The sequence below is a fragment of the Tachyglossus aculeatus genome, chromosome 7 (genome assembly GCF_015852505.1).
Source record: "Tachyglossus aculeatus isolate mTacAcu1 chromosome 7, mTacAcu1.pri, whole genome shotgun sequence".
Classification (NCBI taxonomy): domain Eukaryota; kingdom Metazoa; phylum Chordata; class Mammalia; order Monotremata; family Tachyglossidae; genus Tachyglossus; species Tachyglossus aculeatus.
Window position 1 is genome coordinate 6,209,634 of NC_052072.1, and position 25,105 is coordinate 6,234,738.

At 45.4% G+C, this 25,105-nt stretch overlaps 1 protein-coding gene across 4 annotated transcripts in view; it reads left to right on the forward strand.

The window, feature by feature from the left end:
* Positions 1-25,105, forward strand: part of CFLAR (CASP8 and FADD like apoptosis regulator) — a 92,437-nt gene that overhangs the window by 41,473 nt on the left and 25,859 nt on the right. For 2 of the 4 annotated variants that reach the window (XM_038749145.1, XM_038749146.1), the window contains exons 3-7: positions 7,404-7,509; positions 11,756-11,891; positions 13,866-13,960; positions 21,850-21,886; positions 23,983-24,032. In XM_038749145.1, the coding sequence (XP_038605073.1) occupies positions 7,404-7,509; positions 11,756-11,891; positions 13,866-13,960; positions 21,850-21,886; positions 23,983-24,032 (424 nt within the window). Of the gene's footprint in view, positions 1-7,362; positions 7,510-11,755; positions 11,892-13,865; positions 13,961-21,849; positions 21,887-23,982; positions 24,033-25,105 lie in introns of all 4 variants that reach the window. The other 2 variants (XM_038749147.1, XM_038749148.1) reach the window with 2 other exon arrangements.

Below are 25,105 nucleotides of genomic sequence, written 5' to 3' on the forward strand. Positions count from 1 at the left end.
CAATCAATCGCATTTATTGAGCACTTATTGTGTGCAGAGCACTGTACTAAGCGCTTGGGAAGTCCGAGTTGGCAACATGTAGAGACAGTCCCTACCCAACAGTGGGCTCACAGTCTAAAAGGGGGAGACAGAGAACAAAACCAGACATACTAACAAAATAAAATAAATAGAATAGATATGTACAAGTAAAATAAATAAATAAATAGAGTAATAAATATGTACAAACATATATACATATATACAGGTGCTGTGGGGAAGGGAAGGAGGTAAGATGAGGGGGATGGAGAGGGGGACGAGGAGTAGACTCGTGACTCGTGACTTAAGACTGTGAGCTCCCCGTGGGACAACCTCATCACCCTGTAACCTCCCCAACGCTTAGAACAGTGCTTTGCACATAGTAAGCACTTAATAAATGCTATCATTATTATTATTAGGATGGAGTTCATTCTCACCTCCTATGGTAGCATCTAGAACTTCAAGCACAGGCATGCCTTTTTTTTTTCCTCCTCAGTCACTGCTGATGACATGTTAGGTCTCAGGTGTGTGTGTCTAAATCATCATCATCATCATCATCATCATCATCAATTGTATTTATTGAGCGCTTACTATGTGCCGAGCACTGTACTAAGCGCTTGGGAAGTACAAATTGGCAACATATAGATCATATTTGTGTTTCTGTCAAATGTGCTCTTCAATCTCTTTAGTGTGCTTTTATTCATTCATTCATTCAATCGTATTTATTGAGCACTTACTGTGTGCAGAGCACTGGACTAAGCGCTTGGGAAGTACAAGTTGACAACGTATAGAGACGGCCCCTACCCAACAGTGGGCTCACAGTCTAGAAGGGGGAGACAGAGAACAAAACAAAACATATTAACAAAATAAAATAAATAGAATAAATATGCACAAATAAAATAAATAGAATAATAAATTCGTACAAACATATATACATATATACAGGTGCTGTGGGGAGGGGAAGGAGGTAAGGCGGGGGGGATGGGGAGGGGCAGAAGGGGGAGAGGAAAGAGGGGACTCAGTGTGGGAAGGCCTCCTGGAGGAGGTGAGCTCTCAGTAGGGCCTTGAAGGGAGGAAGAGAGCTAGCTTGGCAGATGTGCAGAGGGATTGGGGGCATTCCAGGCCAGGATCACTGGTGTTTGATGTTTATGAGGTCCTTGTGTTTTATGCTCTGACTGTCCAAATGAGAAGCTACTCATGAACAGAAATTTATTATAATTCCTTGTACCGTGCTGGGCTCACAGTGGTCAGTGATGTCTGCTGTTGGCTGACCTGGTGACTCCCTGAGAACAGGGTATTATAGTTCTGTGACCTCACTGTCGACAACTTACCCACTTCCTCCCTCTGACCTGGAACTCCCCCTTTTTCCAAATAGGACAGACCACTCCCTCTTCCCAATTTCGAAGTCCTAAAATTACATCTCCTCCAAGAGGCCTTTCCCAACTAAGTTCTCATTTTCCCTATTCTGTGTCACCCTTGCACTTGGAACTCCGGCCTTTAAGTGATTGTTATTCAGCCCACTGTCAGTCCCACAGCACTTAAGTGCTATTATTGTGGTATCTATTAAGTGCTTACTATAATAATAATAATGGCATTTGTTAAGCGCTTACTATGTGCAAAGCACTGTTCTAAGCGCTGGGGGGGATACAAGGTGATCAGGTTGTTCCACATGGGGCTCACAGTCTTAATCCCCATTTTACAGATGAGGGAACTGAGCCTCAGAGAAGTTAAGTGACTTGCCCAAGATCAGACAGCAGAGATGTGGGGGAGCCGGGATTAGAACCCATGACTTCCCAAGCCCGTGCTCTTTCCACCGAGCCACGCTGCTTGTCTATGAAAAGCACTGTTCTAAGCGATAAGGTCGATATGATTCAATCAGGTTGGACACAGTCCAAGTCCCTCAAAGGACTCACAGGAGGTAGAATAGATATTTAATCTCCATTTTGCATTTGAGGAAACTGGGGCACAGAGACATTAAGTGACTTGCCCAAGGTCACACAGCAAGCAGTTGGCAGGGCCAGGATTAGAACACAGGTTCTCTGACTCTCAAGACTATGCTCTTGCCACTAGGCCACGATGCGTCTCCAGCGCTTAGAACAGTGCTTTGCACATAGTAAGCGCTTAATAAATGCCATTATTATTATTATTATTATTATTATTACGAATGAATCGATTTTTTTAAATTAATGCCCATCTCCCCCTCTATACTGTAAGCTCCTTGGGAGCAGGTAATGATAATAATAATAATAATAATGGTATTTATTAAGCGCTTACTATGTGCAAAGCACTGTTCTAAGCGCTGAGCACTGTTCTAAGCACTGAATGTGTCTATCACCTCTGTTATACTGTACTCTCTCAAGCACTTTGTACAGTGTTAATAATAATAATTGTGGTACTTGTCAAGCGCTTACTATGTGCCAGGCACTGTACTAAGCGCTGGGGTTAGACTGTGAGCCCACTGTTGGGTAGGGACCATCTCTATATGTTGCCAACTTGTACTTCCCAAGCGCTTAGTACAGTGATCTGCACACAGTAAGTGCTCAATAAACGCGATTGATTGATTGATTGATTGGGGTGGATACTAGCAAATCAGGGTGGACACAAATCCCTGTTTCATCTGGGGCTCACAGTCCCAATCCCCATTTTACAGACGAGGTAACTGAGGCCCAGAAAAGTGAAGTGACTTGCCCCAGGTCACATGGCAGACAAGCGGCGGAGCCGGGATTAGAACCACGACCTTCTGACTGTTAAGCCCAGCCTCTATCCACCATGCTTGAGAGAAGCAGCGTGGCTCAGTGGAAAGAGCACGGGCTTTGGAGTCAGAGGTCATGGGTTCGAATCCCGGCTCTGCCACTTGTCAGCTGTGGGGCCTTGGGCAAGCCACTTAACTTCTCTGTGCCTCAGTTACCTCATCTGTAAAATGGGATTGAGACCGTGAGCCCCACGTGGGACAACTGATCACCTTGTATCCCCCAGCGCTTAGAACAGTGCTTTGCACATAGTAAGTGCTTAATAAAAATGTCATTATTATTATTATGCCATGCTGCTTCTGCACACAGGAAGCGTTCAGTAAATACTGTCGATTGAAATACCAATGTGTGATTTTTCCATGCTCCTCTTAGAGAGTCCGGACCTACATCCAGGACTCTCTTTAACCCTTAAGTGAAATTGAATAACTACCTCCTACCTACCTGCAATTTTCCTACTTAAGCATCTCCTCTATCTAACTGGCTTTGTCTTACGTCTTATCCTCTTTTTACGGTATTTGTTAAGTGCTTTCTATGTTCCAGGCGCTGCGATAGATACAAGCTAATCAGGTCAGACACAGTCCTTGTCATTCATTCATTCATTTATTCAATCGCATTTATTGAGCCCTTACTGTGTACTAAGTATTAATCTCTTGGAAAGTGTGATTCAGCAACAAAGGGAGACAGTCCCTGCCCACAGTGGGCTTACAGTCTAGAAGGGGGGAGGCAGATATCAAAGCAAGTAAACAGGCATCGATAGCATCAATAGAAATAAATAGAATTATAGATATATATGGACATCAAAACAAGTAAAAAAGGCATTAATATAAATAAATAGAATTATAGATATGTACATATATACACAGGTGCCGTGAGGCGGGACATGTTGAGCTGGCCCCCGTGGGGCTTACAGTCTTAATTCCCATTTTACAGAAGGGGTAACTGAGAACCAGAGAAGTGAAGTGACCAGCCCGAGGTCACACAGCAGACAAGTGGCAGAGCAGGGATTAAAACATAGGTCCTTCTGATTCCCGGGCCTGGACTGGTATCTACTAGGCCACTCTTCTTTTGAGTTCCCAAAGGTATCACCTTGCACTGAATCCTTTTGAACCGCGTTCTGTTTCGCCTGATCATTTGTACTTAACTTCTCAAGGACCCTTTAAATGATTTTTGTCTTCCAGGTTGCTTTCAGTTTTGCTTCCTAATTTGGGGGAGAAGCAAGGGATTTTGTAGGGAATGCCCTTCACAGCTGTCTGTGGTCAAGAGAGATCAAACTGAGAGGGTCCTGGTTCCTGTTGAGGTGGGGAGGGAGGGAATGAGAGAGAAAGACTTCTAGACTGTGAGCCCACTGTTGGGTAGGGACTGGCTCTATATGTTGCCGACTTGGACTTCCCAAGCGCTTAGTACAGTGCTCTGCACACAGTAAGCACTCAATAAATACGATTGATTGATTGATTGAAAGAGACGGAGCTAGAGAGAAGATCATCATCATCATCAATCGTATTTATTGAGCACTTACTATGTGCAGAGCACTGTACTAAGCGCTTGGGAAGTACAAATTGGCAACATATAGAGACAGGCCCTACCCAGCAGTGGGCTCACAGTCTAAAAGGGGGAGACAGAGAACAAAACCAAACATACTAACAAAATAAAATAAATAGGATAGATATGTACAAGTAAAATAAATAAATAAATAAATAGAGTAATAAATATGTACAACCATATATACATATATACAGGTGCTGTGGGGAAGGGAAGGAGGTAAGACGGGGGGGATGGAGAGGGGGACGAGGGGGAGAGGAAGGAGATGGGAGAGTGAGAGAGAAAGGGATGGGGGAGAAAGAAATGAAAGGACGGGAGCGAGAGAAAGAAAGGGATGAGGGAGAGAGCCAGGGAGAAAAGGACAGGGGAGTGAGAGATAGAAAAGAATGGGGGAGTGAGAGAGAGAAAGGGATGAGGGAGTGAGAGGGAAAGGGACTGGGAAGAGAGAAAAGGACAAGGAAGTGAGAGAGAAAGGGATGGGGGAGCGCGCGGGAGGAAACTAGACTGCAAGCTTTTGAGGGGGAGGGAACGTGTCTCCCAACTCTGTATTGTACTGTCCCAAGTTCTTAATATTCATTCATTCATTCATTCAATTGTATTTATTGAGCACTTACTGTGTGCAGAGCACTGTACTAAGCACTTGGGAAGTACAAATCGGCGACAGAGACGGTCCCTACCCAACAACGGGCTCACAGTCTAGAAGGGGAAGACAGATGACAAGACAAGTAGACGGGTGTCAATACCATCAGAATAAGTAGGATTATAGGTATATACACATCATTAATAAAATAGAATAATAAGCACTTGGTACAGTACTCTGCACACAGTAAACACTTAATGCATTTGAACTGAATACATGTTATATGGCACTCTTAGAGAAGCAGCGTGGCTTGGTGGCAAAGAGCTCGGGTCACTTAGCTTCTCTGGGCTTCAGTGACCTCATCTGTAAAATGGGTAAGACTATGAGCCCCACGTGGGACAACCTGATCAATCAATCAATCAATCAATCGTATTTATTGAGCGCTTACTGTGTGCAGAGCACTGTACTAAGCGCTTGGGAAGTACAAGTTGGCAACATATAGAGACAGTCCCTACCCAACAGTGGGCTCACAGTCTAAAAGGGGGAGACAGAGAACAAAACCAAACGTACTAACAAAGTAAAATAAATAGAATAGATATGTACAAGTAAAATACATAAATAAATAGAGTAATAAATATGTACAAACATATATACATATATACAGGTATATACCTCGTATCTCCCCTAGTGCTTAGAACAGTGCTTGGCACATAGTAAGCACTTAACAAATACCATCATTATTATTACTCTAGCGCTTAGAACAGTGCGTGGCACGTAGTAAGTGCTTAAATACCATCATTATTAGTATTATTATTCTAGTGCTTAGAACAGTGCTTGGCACATGGTAAGCGTGGCTCAGTGGAAAGAGCCCGGGCTTTGGAGTCAGAGATCATGGGTTCGAATCCCGGCTCCGCCACATGTCTGCTGTGTGACCTTGGGCAAGTCACTTAACTTCTCTGAGCCTCAGTTACCTCATCTGTAAAATGGGGATTAAGACTGTGAGCCCCATGTGGGGCAACCTGATCACTTTGTATCCCCCCAAGCGCTTAGAACAGTGCTTTGCACATAGTAAGTGCTTAACAAATGCCAACATTATTATTATTATTATTATTACTATTACAGTGTTTTGCACCCAGTAAGCACTCGATAAATACAATTGAGTGAACGCAGTGGTGGTGTCAGAATTAGAACTCAGGTCCCACGCCTCTCTTAATACAGTACTTTGCATACAGTAAGCACTCAATAAATACCCAAGGGAGAGAGATGAGGGAGAGAAAGAAAGAGAAAGAGAATGAGACTTCCCAGTTTTCTTCTGGCTCCTGAGTCACTGATGGTATTTCTCATCATCCTGATCCCCACACTGTGGCTGGGCAAATTTTTTCCTGGGAAGGAATTCTAGCTGGATTGGGAGCAGGGCAGGGAAACATTCCTGACATGGAGGGGGTGGCGGTAGCAAGTAGCAGTAGTAATAGTATTTATTGAGCCCCACTGTACTCTGAAGCGCTTGAGAAGTACAAAACAGAGAAGTGACAAATTCCCTGCTGTCAAGGTTAATACTCTAATGGAGGAAATAGACAGAAGTAAACAGAAATCAATCAAAGTAAATTATTCATTGTGCAGTTGAATAAAATATGATGGCATTTGTTAAGCGCTTACTATGTGCAAAGCACTGTTCTAAGCGCTGGGGCGGTTACAAGGTGATCAGGTTGTCCCTGATCACAGTCTTAATCCCCATTTTACAGATGAGGTACCTGAGGCTCAGAGAAGTTAAGTGACTTGCTCAAAGTCACACAGCTGACAAGTGGCAGAGCCGGGATTAGAACCCGTGACCTCTGGTTCCCAAGCCCGGGCTCTTTCCACTGAGCCATGCTGCTACTATGTGCAAAGCACTGTTCTAAGCGCTGGGGAGGTTACAGGGTGATCAGGTTGTCCCATATAAGGCTAGAGTTGGCAAGTACTTTGGGTGACCTGGGTGTGGGAACCCATCATCATCAACAATGATATTTACTGAGCGCTTACGCTATGCAAGAACACTGTACTAAGCGGTTGGAAGAGAAGCAGTGTGGCCCAGTGGAAAGAGCCCGGGCTTTGGAGTCAGAGGTCATGGGTTCAAATCCCGGCTCTGCCAACCGTCAGCTGTGTGACTTTGGGCAAGTCACTTCACTTCTCTGGGCCTCAGTTACCTCATCTGGAAAATGGGGATGAAGATTGTGGGACAACCTGATCACCTTGTAACCTCCCCAGTGCTTAGAACAGTGCTTGGCACATAGTAAGCGCTTAATAAATGCTATCAGTATTATTAAGAGGGCAATACAACAGAGTTAGTAACCACATTCCCCGCCCAGTTCATTAGCGGGGGGCTTGTTGTGGGGAGGTGAGCTGGGCCCTATGGACTGGTCCCTTAGGCAGATAAGCGAGTGCTTAGTACAGTGCTCTGCACGTAGTAAGCGCTCAATAAATACGATTGATGATGAATAGGTGCCGAGGTGGCTGAAGGAAAGAGCGTCTCTGGTTTGCAGGGTGCTGATGGCGGAGCTTGGGGAGGATATGGATAAATCGGACGTGACCTCATTCAGTTTTCTCCTGACGGATTACATGGGACGAGGAAAGAAAGCTGTGGACAAGGTAACTCCTCTCCCCTTTGTTGCTTCGGTGCCAGCGGAGTGCTGGGGTGATAATTCATCAGTCCGTTGTGTTTGTGGAGCGCTTACTGTGGGCGGAGCACTATACCGAGCGCTCAAGAGAGCAATTATCAGACACATTCCCTGCCCACAAAGAGCTTGCGGTCTAGAGGGGGAGACGGTCATTAAGAGAAATACATACGTTACAGATGTGGACAGCTGTGGGGCTGGGTGGGGGGAGATGAAATAAAGGGAGAAGATCAGGGTGACGCAGAAGGGAGAGGAAGAAGAAGAAAGGAAGGCTTAGTCAGGGAAGGCCTCCTGGGGGAGATGGAAATAGGATTTTCTATCATGCCCACTCCTTTTCTCTTAACTCTGTTTTAGTTAGCCGACTTCCACCTACTCACCTTGTCCCGTTTCTTTCCTCCCATAGAACCCTCTCCCCACAGCTCCAGTTTCTAATCAATCATTCAATCAATCAATGCATTTATTGAGCGCTTACTGTGTGCAGAACACCGTACTAAGCACTAGGGAGAGTTCCCTGCCCAGAATGAGCTTACATTTTAGAGAGAGGAAGAAGAGGAACAAAGGAGTGAGAACTCCACGTTACCCACACGAGAAGCCGTGTGGCCAAACAATAATAATGATAATAATAATGGCATTTATTAAGCACTTACTATGTGCAACGCACTGTTCTAAGCGCTGGGGAGGTTAATGGAAAGAGCACGGGACTGGGGGTCTGAGGGCCTAGGTTCTAATTCCAGCTCCACCGCTAACCTGCTGTGGGACCGTGGGCAAGTCAGTTCACTTCTCTTGAGCCTCAGTTACCTCATCTGCAGAATGGGGATTCAATACCTGTGCTCCTTTCTACTTAGACTGTGAGCCCCATTTGAGCCTCCAATTATCTTTTATCTACCCAGCATTTAGTACAGTGCTTGGCACTTTGATAGCACGTAACAAATATTACTATTATTGTCCTCTGGACTCTAAGTTCCTTGTGTTATATTGTACTCTCCCATGCACTCTGTACGTTGCTCGGAATATACGCTTGTAAATACCACTGATAGAGCTGAAAAAGGGTGGGAAACAACAGCCAATCTTGAAGAATAAAATGGGGATTAAGACTTTGAGCCCATGTGGGACAGGGGACTATGTCCAACCTGATTATCTTGTATCAATCAATCAATCAATCAATCAATCAATCGTATTTATTGAGCGCTTACTGTGTGCAGAGCACTGTACTAAGCGCTTGGGAAGTACAAGTTGGCAACATATAGAGACAGTCCCTACCCAACAGTGGGCTCACAGTCACATTTATTATTATTATTATTATTATTAGGAAAGGGTGGAATAGCCATGATTAGGTAGAATCCCAGTTTAAGGATACCTCAGTAGGAGTCCAGTAATACTATCATTTGATTAATGGATGGATAGACCGCATTCCACTGGCAGCTGTGCTGAGACCCACAGAAGTTCCCATGTTTCCTTAGATTTACGGTTTCTCTCTCTGGAGGAAGGCATCATCATCATCAGTCAACCTTTGTTGCGTTGGCAACCCCTGGTTCACTCTTAAGTACCTGATGAAATGGCCGTACAAAATGCAAACTGGTTTTATTGCTGCCTGGGAAGTTCATCTAATAGATTCTGGAATAAGAGGAAACAAGCCGCTAATATAGCTCTGTATTGCGGAATCACTCAGTCATCATATTTATTCATTCAGTTGTATTTACTGAGGACTTACTGTGTGCAGAGCACTGTACTGAATGCTTGGAAAGTAAAATTCGGCAACGTATGGAGACAGTCCCTACCCAACAACGGGCTCACAGTCTAGAAGGTAAAACTTTATAGAACTTGATTCATCATTATTCATTCATTCAATCGCATTTATTGAGCGCTTACTGCGTGCAGAGCCCTGTATTAAACACTTGGGAAGCGTGCCTCTTTACGGGGTAGATCCTTGCTTTGTGAAACAGTGATTCCTAGGGTAAGTGGGGAATGCCAATGATGGAAATGCAGATTCTAGTTGAAAAAGCAGGTTATGTACCAGTGGCAATGATTGTACTTGGCTTAAATGGTTCCTCTCCATTTAGCCAATGAGGTGGCGAATTTAGGAGAGAACTGGTGGAGGTGGGATTAGAACCCACCACTTTCTCCTTCCCAGGCCAGTTCCTTAGCCACTGAGCTACATGGCACTTAGTCCAACAGAACAATATAACAGACACATTCCCTGCCCACAACAAGCTTAGAGTCTAGAGGGATGAGGTGAGAGTCTAGAAGGATGAATTTACAGTCTAGGGGATTCTAGTTCTGACTTTGACTGCAGGGGATGGACCAGATCAATCAGTCAATCGCATTTATTGAGCGCGCTGCGTGCAGAGCCCTGTACTAGCGCTTGGGAGAGTACACTATAACAGACGCATTCCCTTGTATCCACCGCAGAGCTTAGTACAGTGCCTGGCACACAATAAGCGCTAAACAAGTACCGTAATTATCATTATTCCCTGCCGGCAACAAGCTTGCAGTCTAGAAAAGGAGGCGGACATTAATGGCTATAGCCCCATTAAGGTACCAGGGGTCAGGAGGGTGGCATTTAATCAATCAATCAATCAATCCTATTTATTGAGCGCTTACTGTGTGCAGAGCACTGTACTAAGCGCTTGGGAAGTACAAGTTGGCAACATATAACATATTTAGCTGTGGGCCTTGTCTGTGGGGCCTGCTTCCCTGAAGGGAACTGGGGCTGCTGGGCCCGCTGTTGGGTAGGGACCATCTCTATATGTTGCAAACTTGTACTTCCCAAGCACTTAGTCCAGTGCTCTGCACACAGTAAGCGCTCAATAAATACAATTGAATGAATGAATGAATGAATGTATACCATCATATGTGGTAGACCACTACTCGCTCCCCGCCCACCCCCCAAATTCTTATTTAAAGCGTGTCTCCTGGCCTTCCCCAACTAAGCCCCCATTTCCTCTTCTCCCACTCCCTTCTGCGTCACCCTTGAACTTGGATTTACTCCCTTTATTCCCCCCTCCTTCAGCCCCATAGCACTTAGAGAAGCAGCGTGGCTCAGTGGAAAGAGCCCGGGCTTGGGAGTCAGAGGTCATGGGTTCTAATCCAGGCTCTGCCACTTCTCAACTCTGTGACTTTGGGCAAGTCATGTAACTCCTCTGTGCCTCAGTTACCTCATCTGTAAAATGGGGATGAAGACTGTGAGCCCCACGGGGGACAGCCCAATTACCTTGTATCACCCCTAGCACCTAGAACAGTGCTTTACACATAGTAAGCCCTTAACAAATGCCATCATTATTATGTCCATATCTGTAACTTATTTCTTCATATTAATGTCTGTTTTCCTCCCTGGACTGTAGGCTCTTTCTTGGGAGGGAACATATCTGCCAACTCTGATACATATATACATATATATATATATATACACACACACACACACACACACACACACACATACATGTGCATACATATATATATATACACATATACATATATATACATATACACACACACATATATATATATACACACACACACACACACACACACACATACATGTGCATACATATATATATATACACATATACATATATATACATATACACACACATATATATATACATATACATACATATATATACACATATACATATATATATACATATACATGTATCTATATCTATATATGTATCTATATCTATATTTGTATCTATATCTATATATGTATCTATATATGTATATAGATATACATATCTATATACATATATAGATATAGATACATATAAATATATATTTTTCATATATGTAAATACAGTTACATATCTATATAGATATAGATACATATAAATATATATATTTTTCATATATGTAAATACAGTTACATATGTAGAGACATATATAGATATAGATACATATAAATATAGATACAGATGCATATATATAGATATAGATACATATATATATACTGGTTGGGCTGGGAGGCAAATGCTTCTAACCCCCTGGCTCTGGAAAGAAATGCCTGTCACGTTTGACCTTGAGGAGTAAATAGTAACTGTGGTATTTGTTAAGCGTTCACTCTGTGCCAGGCACTGTACTAAGTGCTGGAGGGGATACAAGCAAATCAAGTTGGACACAGTCTTTGCCCCACATGGGGCTTGCAGCCCCAACCCGGTCACGGGGGAGTGGGGATGTATCGAACGCGGTCTTTAACAGCGCCTGTGCCTCCTTGGCTCTCCTAGAGCTTCTTGGCGGTGGTGATTGAATTGGAGAAGCTAAACCTGGTTGCCCCTGATCAGCTGGATTTACTAGAAAAGTGTCTGAAGAACATTCACAGGATAGACCTGAAGAAGAAAGTCCAGAAATACAGGCAGGCGGGTAAGCGGAGTCGGGGTGACGGTGGGGAGGTGCGGTACCCCTGGGCTGGAGCTTGGGTGGTCCCGGGAATTCTCCTCAGGACGGGCGGCCCATGCGGACATCCACCCGGGCCCCACGGGGAGAACAGTTGGGGTGGGGATCAATCAATCAATCAATCAATCGTATTTATTGAGCACTTACTGTGTGCAGAGCACTGCACTAAGCGCTTGGGAAGTACAAGTTGGCAACATATAGAGACAGTCCCTACCCAACAGTGGGCTCACAGTCTAGAAGGGGGAGACAGAGAACAAAACCAAACATACTAACAAAATAAATAGAACAGATATGCACAAGTAAAATAAAGACATAAATAAATAGAGTAATTTATTGACTCGGCGTGGTGATTTCTCAACCTGGGGAGGAGCGCTTGACCTCAGCGGAGACCCTGGTCACACCTCGGTCAGGACGCTCTGCAGGCTGTGGCCCGATACCCATCTGACAGGAGCTCGCCTTCCCCAACTAAGTCCTCTTTTCCTCTTCTCCCACTCCCTTCTCCATCATCCTTGCACTTTTGAATGCTGACCAGACAGGTTAGGGTGAGCCCAGGCCAAGTTTGCTCTTTTCCCTCACCATGTAGTGGCCGCCCCCTGCACCTTCCCTGAGGGCCCTCTCCCTCCTCCCCTGTGGCCCTCCACCTTTCTACACTGGCACATTCACTATCACCCCCAGCCCCTTGCCGAGGCTGTTGTCAGCCCCAGAAAAGGCCGAGCCTTAAATCAGGGCAGGTACAGGGGGAGAGGAGGTGCGCTGTTGGATTGGATCCCTTTTTCCTCTCCCTTCTCCCATCAGCCTCAACGGCTTCTCCGCTTCCGGGGAGCTGTAGTAGCCACTCTCGGTCCAGTTGCTGAAGACACTCAGTTGTCTTAGAAAGAGAAGCATTCTTGGATTTGTTTTGCCCTGAGGGCTGGTGGTCATCGCTGGATCATTTAACCTTATTACCTTCTATCTCCTCCAGTACTTAGTACAGTGTTTGGCACATAGTAAGTGCTTCCCAGTTAATAATAATAATAATAATAATGGCATTTATTAAGTGCTTACTATGTGCAAAGCACTGTTCTAAGCACTGGGGAGGTCACAAGATTATCAGGTTGTCCCTCGTGGAGCTCACAGTCTCAATCCCCATTTGTTATTATTATTATTATTCTGGTGTTTGTTAAGTGCTTCCTATGTGCCGGGCACTGTACTAAGCACTGAGGTAGATACAAACTAATCAGGTTGGACGCAGTCCATGTCCCACTTGGGCTCACATTCTTAATCCCCATTTTACAGGGGAGGGAACTGAAGCACAGTTAGACTGTGAGCCCACTGTTGGGTAGGGACTGTCTCTATATGTTGCCAATTTGTACTTCCCAAGCGCTTAGTACTGTGCTCTGCACACAGTAAGCGCTCAATAAATACGATTGATGAAGCACAGAGAAGTGAAGTGATTTGCCCAAGGTCACACAGCTGACAAGTGGCGGGGCCGGGATTAGAACCCATGTCCTTCAATTCCCAGGCCCATGCTCTATCCACTAGGTCACGCTGATTATTATGGTCTGTTAAGAGCCCGGGCTTTGGAGTCAGAGGTCATGGGTTCAAATCCTGGCTCCGGCAACTGTCAGCTGTGTGACTTTGGGCAAGTCACTTCACTTCTCTGGGCCTTAGTTACCTCATTTGTAAAATGGGGATTAAAACTGTGAGCCCCCCGTGGGACACCCTGATCACCTTATAACCTCCCCAGCGCTTAGAACAGTGCTTTGCACATAGTAAGCACTTAACAAATACCATCATTATTATTATTATTACTACTAAAAAAGGAGTTTCAAGGGAAGTTGCTTGAAGCCAGAGGTTCCTACATTGTTCTGGTTTCCCTTTGAAATCCCTCAGAGAGGGTCTTAGAGAGGGAAAGGTGGGCGGGAGGGTAAATGTGTCTGAGAATCTGTCTTCTGTTTGCAGTTTTGGGAGCTTCCAACTTCCAGCCCAACTACGTAAATGCAGTCCAGGCCTCTCTCCCTAACCTTAATCTTCTCGAGCCACTGAGCTGCCAAGAGGTAAGTCCGGAGTCGCTACTGGAATTCCAGGTCCAACAGCATCACAGGCTGTGGAGACGGAGTTTGATCCGGAGTTGTTAGGACACCTCGGGGGGCAGGTATTCAACCTCGACGGGCCCTGGCTTCAGAAACCAGTTCAGAAACCCCCTCCTCCTCCTCCCCATCCCCCCGACCTTACCTCCTTCCCCTCTCCACACCACCTGTATATATGTATGTATGTTTGTACGGATTTATTACTCTATTTATTTATTTATTTTATTTGTACATATTTACTATTCTATTTATTTTATTTTGTTAATATGTTTTGTTGTCTGTCTCCCCCTTCTAGACTGTGAGCCTGCTGTTGGGTAGGGACCGTCTCTAGATGTTGCCAACTTGTACTTCCCAAGTGCTTAGTAATAATAATAATAATGGCATTTATTAAGCGCTTACTATGTGCAAAGCACTGTTCTAAGCGCCGGGGAGGTTCCAAGGTGATCAGGTTGTCCCACGGGGGGCTCACAGTCTTAATCAGCATTTTACAGATGAGGTAACTGAGGCCCAGAGAAGTTAAGTGACTTGCCCAAAGTCACACAGCTGACAATTGGCGGAGCCAGGATTTGAACCCCTGACCTCTGACTCCAAAGCCCGTGCTCTTTCCACTGAGCCATGCTGCTTCTCTATAGTCATGCTGCTTCTCTATATAAATACGATTGAATGAATGAATGAATGAATGAATGGAAAACTCTCCATCCGGGATTCCCAGAATTCTGTGTGCCTTAATCAATCAATCGTATTTATTGAGCGCTTACTGTGTGCAGAGCACTGTACTAAGCGCTGATTACTAAGGAAAGCATACATTGAGTGCCCACCATGTCTGATGCCAAGCACGCGTGCACAAACTGACATTTTTTTAAAATGGTATTTGTTAAGTGCATACTATATGCCAGGCGCTGTACTATGTGCCAGGCACTGTACCGGAGAAGCAGCGTGACTCAGTGGAAAAAGCACGGGCTTTGGAGTCAGAGGTCATGGATTCAAGTCCCGGCTCCGCCAGTTGTCGGCTGTGTGACTTTGGGCAAGTCACTTAACTTCTCCGTGCCTCAGTTACCTCATCTGTAAAAATGGGGATTAAGACTGTGAGCCCCCCGTGGGACAACCTGATCACCTTGTAACCTCCCCAGCGCTTAGAACAGTGCTTTGCACATAGTAAGCGCTTAATAAATGCCATTATTATTATTATTATTATTATTACTAAGCACTTGGATAGATGCAAGGTAACCAGGTTGGACACAGTCCATGTCCCACACGGACTCACAGTCTTCACCCCCATTTCCCAGATGAGGTCACTGAGGTCCAGAGAAGTGAAGTGACTTGGCCAAGGTTACACAGCAGACAAGCGGCGGAGCCGGGATAGGACACGGGCCCTGGAAATCAGAAGGGCGTGGGTTCTAATCTCGGCTCTGCCACATGTCTGCTGTGTAAACCTGGGTGAGTCATTTCACTTCTCTGGGCCTCAGTGTCCTCATCTGTAAAATGGGGATTTAGACTGCGAGCCCCACGTGGGACATGGACTGTGTCCAACCTGATTAGCTTTATCTGTGCCAGCACTTAGTAGAGTGCCTGGCACATAGTAAGCGCTTAACAAAGACCATAAAAAAAAAAATAATGTGGTCTGTTAACCGAGCAGAATGAGGAAGTGGTTATACTAGACCAGAATGGAACTTTTCCGATGACTCGCTTTTCTAAAACCATCATTGTCTGGGGACATTCCTTCCCTGCCCGGTCAGAGATCAATCAGTCAGTGGTGTTTATTGAGCGCTTACTATGTGCAAAGCACTGTACTAAGCACTTGGGTCTTGGGTTGGCAGAGGGTGGGGGTCCCAGAGCAGAGCACGATGCATTTTCAGGGCTAAATGAAACTTCTGTGCAAGGAGATTTCCAAATCAATCAATCAATCAATCAATCGTATTTATTGAGCGCTTACTGTGTGCAGAGCACTGTACTAAGCGCTTGGGAAGTCCAAGTTGGCAACATATAGAGACAGTCCCTACCCAACAGTGGGCTCACAGTCTAAAAGGGGGAGACAGAGAACAGAACCAAACATACTAACAAAATAAAATAAACAGAATAGATATCATCATCATCATCATCAATCGTATTTATTGAGCGCTTACTATGTGCAGAGCACTGTACTAAGCACTTGGGAAGTACAAATTGGCAACATATAGAGACAGTCCCTACCCAACAGTGGGCTCACAGTCTAAAAGGGGGAGACAGAGAACAAAACCAAACATACTAACAAAATAAAATAAATAGAATAGATATGTACAAGTAAAATAAATAAATAGAGTAATAAATATGTACAAACATATATACATATATCCAGGTGCTGTGGGGAAGGGAAGGAGGTAAGATGGGGGGGATGGAGAGGGGGACGAGGGGGAGAGGAAGGAAGGGGCTCAGTCTGGGAAGGCCTCCTGGAGGAGGTGAGCTCTCAGTAGGGCCTTGAAAGGGTCCAGGGCCTCGGGCAAATAACATCAGAAAAAAATATGGAGCAAGAGGAGCTACACAGAGGACATGGGGTTATTTAATCGGGCACGACGGGCTTAAACCTTCTTTTTTGTGCCACTGTGGTGTCCGATGGGTAAGAGGGAGGGCATGGGCTGGGTCTGTGGAGGTTTCGCTGTTTGGTGTGCTGGTAGAGCGCCAAGTTTGTGGGGAAGTAGCAGTGTGGCCTAGTGGAAAGAACCCAGCCCGAGAGTCAGGACACCCAGTTTCTAATCCCAGCTCCACCACTTTCATCCATTCATTCATTCACTCGTATTTATTGAGCACTTACGGTGTGCAGAGCACTGTACTAAGCGCTTGGGAAGTACAAGTCGGCAACATCTAGAGACGGTCCCTACCCAACAGCGGGCTCACAGTCTAGAAGGGGGAGACAGAGAACAAAACAAAACATATTAATAAAATAAATAGAATAGTAATTCTATTTACTTGCCTGGTGTGGAACTTTGGGCAAGGAACTTCGCTTCTTGGTGCCTCAGTTATTTCCTGCGTAGAATGGGAATTAAATACCCGTTCTCCAATCCCCCACAGACTGTGAACTCCATGTGGGGCAGGGATGGAAAGAGCACGGGCTTTGGAGTTAGAGATCATGGGTTCAAATCCCGGTTCTGCCAGTTGTCAGCTGTGTGACTTTGGGCAAGTCACTTCACTTCTCTGTGCCTCAGTTACCTCATCGGTAAAATGGGGATTAAGACTGTGAGTCCCCCATGGGACCACCTGATCGCCTTGTAACCTCCCCAGCACTTAGAACAGTGCTTTGCGCATCTTATAGACTGTGAGCCCGCTGTTGGGTAGGGACCGTCTCTATATGTTGCCAACTTGTGCTTCCCAAGCGCTTGGTACAGGGCTCTGCACACAGTAAGCGCTCAATAAATATGATTGAATGAATGAATGAATAGTAAACACTTAATAAATGCCATTATTCGTATTATTATTATCTGATTGTCTTGCATCTACCCCAACACTTAGTACAGTGCTCGCCCAGAGTGAGCACCTAACAGATACCTAACAAATACAGATGTGATTATTCAGTGCCAAAAGGGGCAAAAGGAGCGATGGAAGCTGAGCTGCCATTAGAGGTTGATGAACCATGGCACAGTGGATAGAGCCCGGGCCTCGGAGTCAGAAAGTCATGGGTTCTAATCCTGGCTCCGCCACCTGTCTGCTGTGTGACCCTTGGGCAAGTCACCTCACTTCTCTGGGCCTCAGTTACCTCATCCGTAAAATGGGGATTGAGACTGTGAGCCCAACGTGGCCCAGGGACTGTGTCCACCCTGATCTGCTTGTGTCCACCCCGGCGCTTAGAACAACGTCTGGCACGTAGTAAATGCTTAACAGATACCATAATTATTATTATCATTGTTAAGCAGGAGAAGTGGAGGAAACTTGGCCTGTCGTTTGAGTTTTACTGAGCCCCAACATCAAAAGCAGTTCCCACCAGACCTTCCACCATTCCCCACAAAGATCAAAGACCTTATATGTCAGTGGACATTCCTAGGAAGTAGGTTAATGAGAGAGAAGACCTCATTTTCTCCATTTTTCAGATAAACCAGTGAGAAATAGAGGCTAGGGGACATGGCCAAAGTCATCCAGTGAGTATAGGATAGATGGGGTTCCAGTTTAGGACTCATTCCACGAGTCCTTTACTGGTACTGAAGTTTCTGGATTTGTCAGGGTGACTAGAGCGGGAAAAACCCCAGTGAGTTTTCAGTACTCCTCAGTCTAATTTTAGAATGAAGGGTTTTACTTAAACAGTGACTTCTAGGGGCATCCCACATAATGTCACTGGGAATTTCTCATTATTTGTGTTAATTCCTCTTTTGGAATGGTGACACTCAATCCGGCCTACTAGAATCCTGAACTGGCCGTTTGTTGTTGTTTATTATTATTATTATTGGTATTTTTAAAGCACTTATTATGTACCAGGCACTGTTCTAAGCATTGGGGTGGATACAAGCAAATCAGGTTGGACCCAGTTCCTGTCCCACGTGGGGTTCACAGCCTCAGTCCCCATTTTACAGATGAGGTAACTGAGGCACATTCATTCATTCAATCGTATTTATTGAGCACTCACTGTGTGCAGAGCACTGTACTAAGTGCTTGGGAAGTACAAGCTGGCAACATATAGAGATGGTCCCTACCCAACAACGGGCTCACAGTCTAGAAGCACTGTACTAAGAGCTTGGGAGAGTATAATGTAATGACAGACTGACGCTTTCCTGCCCACAACGCGCTCACGGCCTAGAAGAGGAGACAGATATTAATACTAAATAAATAAATTACAGGTATATACGGGTAGATACATATGTGCTGTTGGGATGGGAGGGAGCATGAACGAAGAAGCAAGAGTGGCACAGAAGGGAGTGGGAGAAGAGGAGAGGAGGGCTTAGGGAAGGCTTCTCGGCGGAGTTGTACCTTCAATAAGACTTTGAAGAGGGGGAAAGCAATTATCTCTCTGACAGGAGGAGGGAGGGCATTCCATCATCATCATCAATCGTATTTATTGAGCGCTTACTGTGTGCAGAGCACTGTACTAAACGCTTGGGAAGTCCAGGCCAGAGGTAGGATGTGAGCAAGAGTTTGGCGGCAAGATAGATGAGACAGTGAGAAGGTTGGCTTTAGAAGAACAGAGTGGGAGGGCTGGATTGTAGTAGAAGGGTAATGAGGTGAGGTAGGAAGGGGGGAGGCGCAGAGAAGTTAAGTGACTTGCCCAGGGTCACACAGCAGGCAAGTGGCAGAGCCAGATCTAGAACCCAGGCCCACGCTCTGTCCACTAGGCCAAGTCGCTCCTCTTGAATGGATGGGGGGCTTTAGGGGCAACAACTGGGCGGCCTGGAAGCCGGAGGATCTACGTTCTGATCTGTGGCTCAGTGGAAAGAGCCCGGGCTTTGGAGTCGGGGGTCAGGGGTTCAAATCCCGGCTCCGCCAATTGTCAGCTGTGTGACTTTGGGCGAGTCACTTCACTTCTCTGGGCCTCAGTTCCCTCATCTGGGAAATGTGAGCCCCCCCGGGTCAACCTGATCACCTTGTGGCATCCCCAGCGCTTGGAGCAGTGCTTCGCGCATGGTAAGCACTTAATAAATGCCATCATCATTATTATTATCCCAGCTCTGCCACTTGCCTGCCAGGTGACCTTGGGCAAGGCATTTGACTTTTTCAGCCCTCAGTTTCCTCATCTGTAAAATGGGGATGATACCTCTTTTTCCCCTCTTACTTCAAATGCAGGCCTCATGTGGATCGACAGGGACTGTCTGACCTGATCTATCTGGTCTGTACCCCAGCGCTTAGTACAGAGTTAGGCACACAGTAAACACGTCATTATCCATTCATTCTTCATTTGGTCATATCTTCTAGACTGTGAGCCCGCTGTTGGGTAGGGACCGTCTCTATATGTTGCCAACTTGTACTTCCCAAGTGCTTAGTACAGTGCTCTGCACACAGTAAGTGCTCAGTAAATACAATTGAATGAATGAATCTATTAGAGAAGTAGCGTGGCTCAGTGGAAAGAGTCCGGGCTTTGGAGTCAGAGGTCAGAGGTTCAAATCCCGGCTCTGCCAATGTCAGCTGTGTGACTTGGGGCAAGTCACTTCACTTCTCTGGGCCTCAGTTCCCTCATCTGAAAAATGGGGATGAAGATTGGGAGCCCCACGTGGGACAATCTGATCACCTTGTATCCTCCCCAGCGCTTAGAACAGTGCTTTACACATAGTAAGCGCTTAACAAATGCCATCATGTATGTATGTATGTATGGGCAACATACAATTCCTCCCTAAGGATTCCGGGTAAAAGAGGTGGAGGATGTTGGGCATTATTGTCTCCCCCTTCTAGACTGTGAGCCCACTGTTGGGTAGGGACTGTCTCTATATGTTGCCAACTTGTACTTCCCAAGCGCTTAGTACAGTGCTCTGCACACAGTAAGCACTCAATAACTACGATTGATTGATTGATTGATTATTGAAGTAGAAATTGAAATCTGAACTCCTCTTGCAAATCAAGAGAAATTCAAATGGTGCCGTAATAAGGATAATTGTTAGACACTTGCTATTTGCCAAATGTTGTGCTAGGTGCTGGGGAATTATACTGTTATTATGGCATTTATTAAATGCTTACTGTGTGTCAAGCACTGTTCTAAGCACTGGGGTAAATAGAAGCCAATCATATATTGGAGAAGCAGCGTGGCTCAGTGGAAAGAGCCCGGGCTTTGGAGTCAGATGTCATGGGTTCAAATCCTGGCTCCGCCAATTATCAGCTGGGTGACTTTGGGCAAGTCACTTCACTTCTCTGGGCCTCAGTTCCCTCATCTGGAAAATGGGGATTAAGACTGTGAGCCCCCCATGGGACAACCTTTCATTCATTCATTCAATTGTATTTATTGAGCACATACTGGGTGCAGAGCACTGTACTAAGTGCTTGGGAAGTACAAGTTGGCAACATAGAGATACGGTCCGTACCCAACAACGGGCTCACAGTCTAGAAGGGAGAGACAGACAACAAAACAAAACGTGTGGTCAGGTGTCAAGTCATCAGAATAAATAGAAGTAAAACTAGATGCACATCATTGACAAAATAAATAGAATAGTGTCACTTTGTAACTTCCCCAGTGCTTAGAACAGTGCTTTGCATATGGTAAATGCTTAATAAATGCCATTATTATTATTATTATTATTATTATTATATAAGACACAGTTCCTTTCCCACAGCGAGAGGCTGAGCTCTCAGTCTAACAGGAAGAAGGGGGAATGGTGAGTTTTGTCCTCATTTTACAGACGAGGAAAGTGAGGCACAGAGCAGTGAAGTGACTTGCCCAAATCACACGACAGGTCAGCAGCAGAGGTGGGATTAGAACCCAGCACCTCTGACTCCCAAGGAAACGGTATTTAAGTGCTTACTATTTGTCAGTGTTCAAAAAGTACTGTGGTAGATACCATTTAATCAGATTGGACACTGTCCCTGACCCACATGGGGATCACAGTGAAGGTAGGAGGGAGAACAGTTCTCAGATCCCCATTTTACAGATGAAGGAACTGAGGCGCAGAGAATTTAAGTGACTTGCCCAAATTCACACAGCAGGCAAGTGGCAGAGCTTAGATTAGAACCCAGGTCCTCGGACTCCCAGCCCCGGGCTCTTTCCACTAGGCTATGCTGCTCTCTGATCGTGGTTTCAGGAAACAATTCAAAAGCGTGGCCACACGGTAAACGTTAGGTAGTTGAAAGGCTAAAATTTAGCCTATTCTCTTTTCTGAACTAAAGTTCTTCTTAGGGGGTTTGATGACGGTACATCTCGGAAGAGGAAGGAATGAGGAATAACCCAGGTTTTTTTTATTTCTTTGTTTTATTTAAAGCACCAAGCTGGAAGAATTCTGCAGCATGGCCTTCAACGTAAGATCAACTTTCCTTTTTTCGCTTTTCCTCCCCTTTCATCTGTTCGGTGATGTAAAGATCTTAGGTATTTTCTGGCGGAATGAGTTTCTCTATGTAGTCATTCTTTCCAAAGCTCTAAATCTGTAAGCTCCTTGAGGGGAGGCAGCGAGTACAGTGCTCTGCACCAAGTAGTCAATAAATACCATCAATTGATCATATAAATACTATTCATTGATTGATCCCATGGAAGGGATTATTGCCACCCCTAATGATTAACAGTGTAGCAATTTTTAAAAGAGCTTTTAAACTGATCATTTCATTGTTAGCTCCTTAAGGGCTTGGATTGTGTGTCCTGATTCTATTGTACTCTCCTTAGCGCTTAGTACAATGTCCTGCCCACAGTAGGTACTCAGTACACACGACTGATTGATTAATTAAAAGCATTTTGTCGGGCAAACCTAATTAGTCTGTTGAATCCGCTTACCTAAGTTTAAATATCTCTTGCCCCTGCTGAGGACTAAATTCAGTAACAGCGTGATTTCTTTCAGCCTTTAGAATCAGGCATTCTTTGTGTGTGATATTTGTTCATTCATTCATTCAATTGTATTTATTGAGCGCTTACTGTGTGCAGAGCACTGTACTAAGCGCTTGGGAAGTAGAAGTTGGCAACATATAGAGACGGTCCCTACCCAACAACAGACTCACAGTCTAGAAGATAATGGTTTACAACTTACATTAGGTACTGTTTTCACTTTTCCTCCAGAATTCGGGATCAGACAACACAGACTGTTAAAAATTCGAGTCATCAAATTAAACTCTTTTTAGTCATGTCTCTTGGGACAAATGTATTTAATTTTAAAGCTGCAGTGTGGCAGAAAAGTATTCCCACAAGTCAGTAGTTTTTCTGCTTCCCCCCACTTTCATTAAGTTGGTTTTTAAGAAGTGATTTAGTATGTAAGAGTCAGGGCAGAGGGTGGGAAGATTAAATAGTTGGGCTTGTGGCCAAATAATCTAATTATGTTGCTGTCTTTTTTCAGCACAATTGACAGATTAATGTACATGTGTAAACAATTCCAGTTCAAGTGCATTTGTCACATGTAATGTCTAAATAGATAAAAATATGGAATGCTTCATGAATTTGTGTGTCATCCTTGCGCAGGATGTTAAGCACTTACTATGTGCCAGGCACTGTACTAAGCAGCATGGCTCAATGGAAAGAAGCAGCGTGGCTCAATGGAAAGAGCCCAGGCTTTGGAGTCAGAGGTCATGGGTTCTAATCCCAGCTTCACCAATTGTCAGCTGTGTGACCTTGGGCAAGTCACTTAACTTCTCTGTGCCTCTGTTCCCTCATCTGTAAAATGGGGATTAAGACTGTGAGCCCCCCGTGGGACAACCTGATGACCTTGTAACCTCCCCAGCACTTAGAACAGTGCTTTGCACATAATAAGCACTTAATAAATGCCATTATTATTATTATTATTATTATTATTATCATTATATCAGTGCTGTGGGGCTGGGAAGGGGGATGAATACATGAGGAAGTCAGGGTGACGCCAAAGGGAGTGGGAGAAGAGGAAAGGAGGGCTTAGTCAGGGAAGACCTCTTGGAGGAGACAGGCCTTCATTAAGGTTTTGAACAGAGGGGAGAGAAATTGTCAGATATGAGAAGGGAGGGCATTCCAGGCCAGAGGCGAGAGGTCAGCGGTGAGACAGATGAAATTGATGTACAGTGATACTAGAGGACCGAATTGCGCGGGCTGGGTTGTAGAAGGAGAGTGGTGAGGGGAGGTAGGAGGGAGTAAGGTGATTGAGGGCTTTAAAGGCAATGCTGAGGGGTGAGCTGACCGGGAACCATAGCGCTGAGCCCTTTCAGCACTTTCTCTGCTCAGCCTTGTTTTCCAGGAGTCTCTAGGAGAGCGATTCCTTCATCAGATAAAGTAGGCTTAAGATCCCAAAGGCTGAGCTCCAATGGGAGAGGGTTTGGAGAGCCTGGGATGAAGGAAGGCGACGACGTCCAGAAACAACAAGCAGGAAATGCCCGTGAGGGCCAGGAAGAAGCCGTGTCCGCCTGCGTCCCGTGGCCTGCAGTGAATTCATCTTTTGTTGTGTTTCCAGCAGAGCCAGTTAAGACTTCCATTCAGGAGTTGGGACCCACCTTAATTCAGGTACAGGAGCAACGATTCATCCACGTTCAATCTGTTCTCTTCTTATCGGGCCTTTCCCTCGGAGCCGTGGTTGTTTTCCAGTGGCAGGCGGATGAGGGGTTCTACTTTGGGCCCAGGGTGTGGACGCTGTTGTGACTGTGTGACACTCCCCTCCACTGTCCCCACAACTACCGCGGAGCCTCGCCCCCCGCTTCCCCTCCTCCCCTCAGTTGAGGCGGACCGGCTCTCCCAGTCCCACCCTGTGATGAAGGAGGGTCCTTCCTGTTATTGTGGTATTCATTAAGCACTTACTATACTAAGCGCTGGAATAGATACAAGATCATCGGGTTGGACACAGTCCATGTTCCACATGAGGCTCACAGTCTTAATCCCCATGAGGTAACTGAGGCACAGAGAGGTGAAGCGACTTACCCAAGGTCACACGGCAGACAAGTGGTGGAGCCGGGATTTGAACCCAAGACCTCTGACTCCAAAGCCCGGGCTCTTTCCACTGAGCCAAGGGTGGGCCTGGGCCCCAGAGAACCTGAGATCTAATCCTGGCTTCGCCACTTGTCTGCGGTGTGTCCTTGAGCAAGTCACTTCACTTCTCCGGGCCTCAGTTTCCTCAACTAGAAAATGGGGCTTCGATCCCTGTTCTCCCTCTTACATGACTGTGGGCCATGTGATTTATATCAATCAATCAATCATATTTATTGAGCGCTTACTGTGTGCAGAGCACTGTACTAAGCGCTTGGGAAGTACAAGTTGGCAACATATAGAGATGGTCCCTACCCAACAGTGGGCTCACAGTCTAGATACATTTATATGTATCTACCCTAGTGCTTAGAACAGTGCTTGACACATAGTAAGTGCTTTAACAAGTCCATTGTATTTATTGAGTGCTTACTGTGTGCAGGGCAGTGTATTAAGTGCTTAAGTTTATTAAGTGTAAGCACTTAGTACAGTGCTAAGCGCTTAGTACAGTGCTCTGCACACAGTAGCGTGGCTCATTGGAAAGAGCCCGGGCTTTGGAGTCAGAGGTCATGGGTTCAAATCCTGGCTCCGCCAGTTGTCAGCTGTGTGACTTTGGGCAA